Source organism: Hibiscus syriacus, unplaced genomic scaffold, assembly GCF_006381635.1.
Source record: "Hibiscus syriacus cultivar Baekdansim isolate YM2019G1 unplaced genomic scaffold, ASM638163v2 tig00111220_pilon, whole genome shotgun sequence".
Classification (NCBI taxonomy): domain Eukaryota; kingdom Viridiplantae; phylum Streptophyta; class Magnoliopsida; order Malvales; family Malvaceae; genus Hibiscus; species Hibiscus syriacus.
The window spans coordinates 204156-212953 of NW_024063024.1; the positions used below are offsets into that span (position 1 = coordinate 204156).

Consider the following 8798-nt stretch of genomic DNA (forward strand, 5'->3'; position numbering starts at 1 on the left):
ATACTCTAAAGAGCACTCCATTATTTATTAAGTGTCTAACTGATTCATGACTTATGTGAATGTGTCTTTTCTTACCATTGTACACATATCACAGCTTGTGAATCACACAACAAAGAAATCGGAGGAGTCGGTATTCCTCACAACATAATATCTGCTAACAAGCTTCTGAGCCACTCGGTTTCTTGCCTAGCTAGGTCAAGAGTTATAAACTCTGACTCCATGGTAGAACGAGCAATACAAGTTTGCTTTGTTGATTTCCACGAGATTGCTGCTCCACCTAAAGTAAAAACATACCCGCTTGTAGAGCTTACATTATCATTATCAGAAACCCAGTTGGCATCACAATATCCTTCCAGTACCACAGGAAAGCCAACAAACTCAAGTTTCCAATCCAAAGTACCCTTAAGATACTTCAGTAAGCGTTTAAGAGTAATCCAATGTTCACCACTCAGATTTGAGTATATCTACTCACAACATAAGCAATATCATGCCGAGTATAGTTCATTAAGAACATTAAGCTTCCGATTAATTTAGCATATTCTGTTTGGGAAACGCTACTTCCTTTATTCTTAAAGAGATATATGCTAGAATCATAAGGGTTTGAACAGAGACGACATCAAAACTGTCAAATTTTTTTAACACTTTCTCAAGATAGTGTGCTTGACCTAAAGAAAATCCCTTTTCTGTTTTGATAATTTTGACTCCTAAGATTACATTGACTTCTCCCAAATCCATCATCTCAAATTTAATGAACAAGAAATTGTTTGTTTTGTTAATGGACTCAATGTTAGAACTGAAAATCAACATGTCATCAACATACAAAACTTATGATGACGCAATCAGTACCAAACATCCTCGAATACACAAAGCATTCGAACAATTCACAACAAAACCAAAACTAAGTATAGTTTTATGAAATTTCTTGTACCATTGTTCCCATATATATCTCCTCATCTAGATCTCCATTCAGAAATGCAGTCTTAACATCTATTTTATGTACTCGCAACTTATGAATATAGACTATTACAAATAATGCACGGATCGTTGAGATGTTCATAACGGGAGAGTAAGAATCAAAGTAGTCTAAAACAAACTTTTGAGTGAACCATTTGACAACTAGCCTTGCCTTATACCACTGGATCAAACTATCTGGTCTCATTTTCTTCCAGAAGATTCATTTGCTACATATTGGTTTAAATCCTCTAGGCAAGTCAACTAATTCCCAAGTATGATTAGACATTACCAATTCTAGTTCATCATTAATAGCGCTTTTCTAGAAACTAGCATTGATAGATCTTATAGCTTTTTTAGGATCCTCATATGATATTTAAGTTATATGATCAGAAAGAGAGTCTAAATCATTTATCTCAGAAATAAAGGAAGTGATCAAATTTGGTCCAAATAGTCTTTTACTTATTCTAGTCTCGAAATCAATTTCTAGAGAAGACCTAGCATGAATACTAGAAGAAGTGGATAGAATATTTTCTATTTGAGTTTATGCATTTAATCTACATTTTAAGACACCCCACATTTCTAACATTTTAGGATATCCATAAGTGTCTTGTAAAACGTGTAAACAAATACTCAATCATATTAGAGTAAAGTTTGTTATGAGTTTTAGCCATAAAACTATATTTTAACAAACTCAAGTTTTGTTTACACATAATTATATTCTCAAAGTTTTGAGAAGTTACAAATCGTTAAGATTAAAATGCATAAACCATTATGAAATAGATAATCTTTTTTCTTTCCTCTACTTAGGAAAATCACTTAAAGAGATTTAATAGCTACAACACACTCTTAGTAGCAATAATGTACATCATATTTTCATTCATGATATTCAACATATTAGCCTTAAAGAGATCATCACATATTTTATTTACTATGACTAAGTTTGGTATTTCACTCAACCAAATTAATCTTTACTCTTTTAACTTCTACACTAAGTTTAAAGAGTTCTCATCTTGTCATAGTATTTTATAAATTGAAATAGTGAGCATAGTAATGAACAATGCACCAGGTAGGTTTCTATGAAAGAGAGGTGGTGCACTAGGCACACTTAAATACCAAGTCTTCATAGAACCAATCCTAGACATGCACTTTCATACTCATCACACTACTTTCCAATAAATTATTTATAGATTTTCTTTCTTAAGGCTTTCTTAAAGAATTATGCTTGATATTTTTACTCACAATAGTATCTTATTAAGCATATATATTTTTGGCCTCACATTACCACCTTAGCCTTAGTAGTACTACCTTAGTCTTTACTAGTGATTTTATCTCATTTCATAGTATCCACTGAGTTTTAAAGACTACCTTAAAGGCTCATGCAATCTAATTCATGTATTTAAAAGAACATGAATTAACAAACAACAAGTCTAAATAATATGACCTCGTAGGTAGAGTCATAATTTCCAAATAGACTTGTTCATCCTCACCATGCATGCTACTTCATTCTTTGCATCATCATTTTTAATCAGCATGATCCCAACATCCATCGTGACAATCACTTCATCTGAACCAACATCTATTTTGTATCTTCTGAAGTCAAATGAAGAATATACATGGTTAGTCACGAAATTAATTTACTAACAATAATTAAAATAATTTATTGATAGTGACAAGATCCTTATCTTTAGGATTTGGATTCCTTATCTTTAGGATTTGGGTTCCTTATCTTCAAGAAATTATGGAATCAAACCCGAATTTAATAACTATTCAGTTTGAAGAATCTTCTCATTCAACATCATCATCTTCGTGATTCTCCAAAATTACAACTATCATGTTGTCTTTAATAAATTTCTCAAATGAAATTATTAGTATGATAAAATAATTTATAATTATTTCACCTTGATTTTCAAGTGTCATACTAATTTCCTCAATACATAAATAAATAATTACATGTCTTTCATGAATCAGTCATCACTATTCACTTAACTAACACATGATAGAACATGTAAATATTATTCAAAGATTATCATAATTGATGATGTATTAATATAATATTAATCTCTCAAACCACATGATTAATATATTATTATGCATTTATAAATGCAAACAATGCAAACGTCAAAAACATTTATTCATATAAGTTACTATTATAAATTTTATAACTTATGTACATTCATTCTTCACAATAGCATTTAAAGTGCTATAATTTCTAATAAATATCTATTCACAACTCACATGAATATTTTTATTTTTTATTCAATATTAATCCATTTAAAATTCAAATGAATCATCAATTAAAAAAAATACTACTAATGCATACTCAACCGATGTACATTAAACACCAACGTTCCAGATTAATCATGATAACATATTATCATGCACAAATGCTTATAACACAACATTAAAACTACAAATTAATAATAAAACTGTTATCCTTTAAACTTTATAAATCATTTATTATAGGACGTTGATTGTAGTTAAAATATTTATAATTGCTTTCAAATATACCTAACGTATATCCATTTTAAAATCATTAAGCATACTGTTACATCAAATAACAACTAATATTTAAAACATTGAAAGCACATAAATATTAATAATTCAAGTATTAAAACATAGAAACCACTAAAATTCACTTGCATCAAGTAGTACGTACCACTTTGATGCAAGGTTAAACCGACATTTGAGTTCACACTTACAAACTCGAATCCAACATGTAGTTTCATCGTTCCTTTTACAAATATCATGCATCAATTCGAATTCGTTTCTAAATTGTTAGTAAAATAGACTGCTGCAAAACGAGCATTAGCACTGACATGAAAGATATATATTGAAATATATAAATAAAGAATCGATTATCGTGTCGTGGTATTAACCACTGCCTTAGAAACGAATTCGCCCCGATGTGTGTAATCGCTGCAGTAGGTGGATCGCCCCCGAGGTTAACACGGTCGTTCCGAATTCTATACACCCGAAACCAGAGTGGACTGCTGGTGGTATTGCACTTCTGATTGGAAAGCACATATAGAAAAACTTTAGAAAGCACTTGGAGAGTGAATTCTAATTGTAAAGGTGTGAGTTAAGAAGCTGAATTCAGCTATCTATTTATAGGCTAGAAGTAAGGGTAAATTCGTCCAACAAGAAAATCAAATTAAATTTGATTTTAATTATGAATTTAAACCCTTTTGTAACTCCTCTTGATGAATCTGACTCAAAAAAGAGTCAATTTTCATTGCATAAAAATTAAACAGTTATAACTCCTAAAATTAAATCATGTAACTCCTGATATAAACAGCTTGTCTCTCCCATGAACAAAGTTTGAAATCGGTCCAGATACATCTTAAATTTTGATTTAATTTAGAAAAATAACTGTTTAATTTATTTAATTTCAGACAACTAATAATTAGTTGTTATCATCTGAAATATTCGAACTTTAACAGTCTCAGTAGCCTATAAATATCAGATGAATCTTTCACATTTTTCATTTAATCTTTCGGAGAAAAATTCCTTACTAATTTTCTCTAAAACGATAGTATCTTTGTGGACGTATCAAAGACACGTATTACCACATCGTGTTCTCTATCACTCAACAAGGGAATGGAGAATGTAAACCTTAAATATCATTCCCACTAGTATTTCCAACTCTACGTGGGATTGAGCATTATCAATATTATTAACAATTTAATTTAAAAATTAAAATGTTAATATTTTTTTGAGTTTTTCAAAAGTTTTTTGAGCCAAGTATCAAATAATTCATTTTGATTCTTTAAGAACTTAAGCTCAAATTGAGTATATTCAAATCAAATATTGATCGAATTTTAAACAATCAAGCTTAACTAACTTACTATCTAGGATCTCGTTTAAAGTCCTACGTATAGATGCCGATAGAAATTGTGTAAACTGCATGTTACTCCCCCTTTACTTTTGTTGGGCCAATGTATTACGTGTTATCTCCATCTTTACTTTGGTTGGGCTTCTTTGATAGAAGTTTTGTGTGAGCTACATGTTACTCTCCCTCTCTACCATTGATATTTTCTCATTAGTTGCATCAATTACTTAATGGTTAATATCATAAGAATAATATCAATGATTTTATTATACATTAATTTTATCATAAAATTATTGATTTACACACACAACAATAAATTATTATAATATTACTATCATAACATTTGTATCATACTTGAAACTACATAAACAAAGCCTTTTTATTTGTTAATAATTTGTGTGTAAATTATACATTTACAGCTTAAGCACATGCATGATAATGAAAAATATAATTTCACAATCAAAATTTAAATGATGCAAAGTATGTCGAAATTTAAATAAAAAAATAAATTTATTTAAAAAATACTTATTATCGTATAAAAATTATTTATATTTTTTTAGTATTAATAATATATCAAATAACAACTTTTAAAAATTACTTTAAAAACAAACTCATAAAGGATTTCTCACAATTTGGGATTTGGAAAAAGGATAAAAAGGCAGAAAAGTAAGATATATACTCTCACGTCTACCTATGATTTTCTTTTATATTTTGCCCTTTTCTCATAGAAATACGAACAAAAATTAAAAAATTAAGAATGAGTAAAAAGGATTGGTTAAATAATGTTTATATAAAGGGATTTGCTAAGTTTTATTCAGTTGTTCTAACTTTTGTATTTACTTGCATCTTTATTGAATTCAATATTGTTTTTTATTTCTAATTAATGGTCGTTATAAATGAAGTTTAAAATTCAGATTACTGAATTCATCAAGTATTCTAAGTGGTAAAATAAAATTTATGTCATATATTTAAACAATTGCGTCTGGAGGTTGTGCGTTGTAAACAAAAATTGAATAAAGATTATCTTATAATTACTCTAGACTATTAAAAAAATTCAAATTAGTAAGATAATTAGGGAAAATCTGAATGGAGCCTACCAAATATGATATTGTAAAGAGGATAGGTATACATAATCTAAAAAGGTCAAAATCTTCTTCACCTAACCAATGTGTTTATGTTTTAAAGAGACAAACTCAAAACCCTAGTTCCCCATCATTCCACTCCCTTTTATTTTTCCAACCACGTAGGTCAACTACTTTCCCTCGTTCTCTTTCGTTGCTCCACCTCTCATCAGAACCGTTGGATTTGCATGATAATTCCCCCACATTGATAAGTCAAAGGAAATGAACGGTGTTGATTCAAAGTGCAGGTGAGAAGAAAGATATGGTGGATATATTGGGGTCCCAAGTTTTATTTTTCTTGTCTGCAGGTAAGTGAGGTAGAAAATGGGTGGGTATTGACCTAGCAACAACAAGACAAATCCCAAGCCATTTGGTAGATGTTGAAAATTTTGTGCTAAGAGCAATAAAAAATATATTCAATGGCATGTATTACACTAATGATTGGAGCATATTCATGAATTTAGTAGTGCTTATTGTTTGTTGGCAAGGACAACAGTGGATTCTTGCTCATATCCCACGATATTGTTTCAAGTAGTAAATACTAATTGATAGGTCGATTCTAGTTGGTTGGATATTTATTTGCACTTTCATAAATATTCAGGTTTTAATTTAATTAACGTCTTACTTGAATGATGATATGTTTTTATCGATTTCGATTCTTTATGAGGCCCAACACATGCTTCGATTTGGACAAGTTCACACATGGTCAAGGTTCATGATATAATTTCAGACATCAAAGGGACAAGCTACAATTGGCTTTGGTTTGATGTCTTTGTCTAAACAAAATTTGGAAAAACCAATAATTCCCTTAGCTTTTCCTTTTTCCTTCTTTTCCCTCTTTTTACCCCATCTTTTCTTTCTTCTTGCTTCTTCTTCTTCTGCACGTTCCATTTGATTCAAAGCACACCATATCGTTGTCTCACAAAAGTACACGAACCAAATTGAGTCTTAGTTCTATTAGTACGGTCAGGGATGGACCGAAGGTATGTTGGGGTGTGGTTTTATTCATAGAAATTTCAAATTCCTATATAATTTAAATATTTTTTTTGTATTTTTTTACTGATGATACGATTTTGAACCCGAATTTTGTAATTTCACACTCTTAAATTTCTAATATATATAATTTCTAAAATCTCCTATTATAAAATTTTGTGTCCGGAGTATGATTATTTTTACATCAAAACAAATTTAAACGTGAAAATCATTAAAAGAAATGTGTAACAAAAGTGGAAGATGATATGATATTTTACATTCATGCATGATTCATAAACCCCATGTGTTTCCTCCTATACAATTTTTTCAAACAAAAGCATGAACTATGCTCAAGTAAAGAAACAAGCAACAACAAAGAGTTCAAATTGTGTTTCCTTAGCCTTTGGTTCGAATAATAGTGATGGTGCCTCTCCCTTGAGTGTGTATTTTGGTGAGGGCCACAACAGCTTTTCCAGAAAGACCGGGACCATCGGCAGATACGCATGGCCTACAAGCGAAGTCTCCGACAGGGTGCCTCACCGGCCTTGTCGGCGGCATTAGTATCCTCTCGTTGATGTCGTTTAGCGTCGTATCACCATCGATGCCGCCGGGTTTAACCAATGCGAATGGATAAACAACCCTCGTTATCACCCTTTTCTTCTTCGTCTCATCATCACTTCCTTAAAAACATCAAACAATCAGCAAACTATTAAATTACTTCTCTATAAGACTATAACATCAACAGCAGCAACAACAGCAAAACTGTGAGGATTTCCTTTGCAATTTACCAGAAGAAAATGACTTGGTTTTCTCTGTTGAGAGTTTGTATGAGAAAGACGATGAATCAAAAGCTTCTTCGGGGTTGTCTGATATTGTCTCTTCTGGTGTTTTTATCGATGTGCTCATTGGTTCATCTTTTTTTTTAAAAAATATCCATATTAGAAAATTGTACATGATTGGATTGGTTTGCACTCTGCATGGTGAAAATTCTCATAATCATTACCTGAAACACCATTAATGCTTGTTGTTAACTGGCTCATGCAGGTGAAATCCTCAGAGAGGCCCCAGTTGCAGCTATAATTCCAGTATCCTTGCTGCAAAATAGCAGTAAAAATTTAACTCAGCATACTAAAAGAGAACAAGAAACTGAAATATTTCCAAAAACAAAAAAAAATAACCATTGCATGATCATTGAAACCATTAATTTGATCATGATCATCATTGTACAGCAACACTCGTCTTCGTTTCGATCGTTCGGTGAATTCCAGCAAAGCATCTTCGAGATACCCGGAAGATAAATCTGCATGTGGAAACCATGGGGAAGTTGCAGTTGCAGTTGCAGTAACAGTTCCAACTCCATCCATTACTGCATTCACACACACAGAGACAGAAACTCAATTTAAACCAGAAATGACTTAAAAAAACACATCAAACCAAAAGTAAAAACTACAGTGAAAGAGAGAGAAGAAAAGAAAGTAAAAGACACTGCTTTTATACCTAAAGACATGTCTGCGTTGAGAACTCCAAGGTTTTGAAGATCCCAACCTAGGGAAGTAGGAGTAGTGTAATAAGCCATAGAGTTAATCCGAAACTCGGTCATGTATGTTGGGGACGAGGGTTCTGTCTTAAATAGCTAAATGAACATCTGAAACACACACATCAATGGTTCCATGTTAGTGTAAATTTGAAAGGTTTGATTGGGTTGTTCTAAAGAGAAAAGAAAAGGATTAAAATCACTTACATGTTCAGTCAACGGCAATGGAGAGAGGGAGCAAAAGTGTGTTTTTTCTTGGGATATGAAACTTATTTTTTTGAAAATATAATTTTAATTGATTTTTGGGTTTCTGCAAATTGGTTGGGATTGGAATTTTAATCATAAATGTGGGGTTTGGTATATGGGGGACTAGATAATTGCAAAAGTT

General features: G+C 31.3%; 1 protein-coding gene across 1 annotated transcript; it reads right to left on the bottom strand.

The window, feature by feature from the left end:
* Positions 1–7141: 7141 nt before the first annotated feature.
* LOC120156400 lies at positions 7142–8518 on the bottom strand. The gene is made up of 5 exons (XM_039167713.1): positions 8374–8518; positions 8055–8242; positions 7880–7970; positions 7665–7790; positions 7142–7556 (listed from the first exon to the last, which is right to left on the bottom strand). Exons 1-5 carry the CDS (start codon positions 8474–8476, stop codon positions 7273–7275), a joined length of 792 nt encoding a protein of 263 aa, XP_039023644.1. The 5' UTR covers positions 8477–8518; the 3' UTR covers positions 7142–7272.
* Positions 8519–8798: the final 280 nt, after the last annotated feature.

What these genes read in the sequence shown, in the direction of transcription:
- LOC120156400 (XM_039167713.1), bottom strand. Translation starts at nt 8,476, where the DNA reads ATGACCGAGTTTCGGATTAACTCTATGGCTTATTACACTACTCCTACT. An exon ending in GTTTCAATGATCATGCAATG is followed by an intron (nt 7,971 to 8,054) that starts GTTATTTTTTTT and finishes GCTATTTTGCAG; the next exon opens with CAAGGATACTGGAATTATAG. An exon ending in AAGCATTAATGGTGTTTCAG is followed by an intron (nt 7,791 to 7,879) that starts GTAATGATTATG and finishes TTAAAAAAAAAG; the next exon opens with ATGAACCAATGAGCACATCG.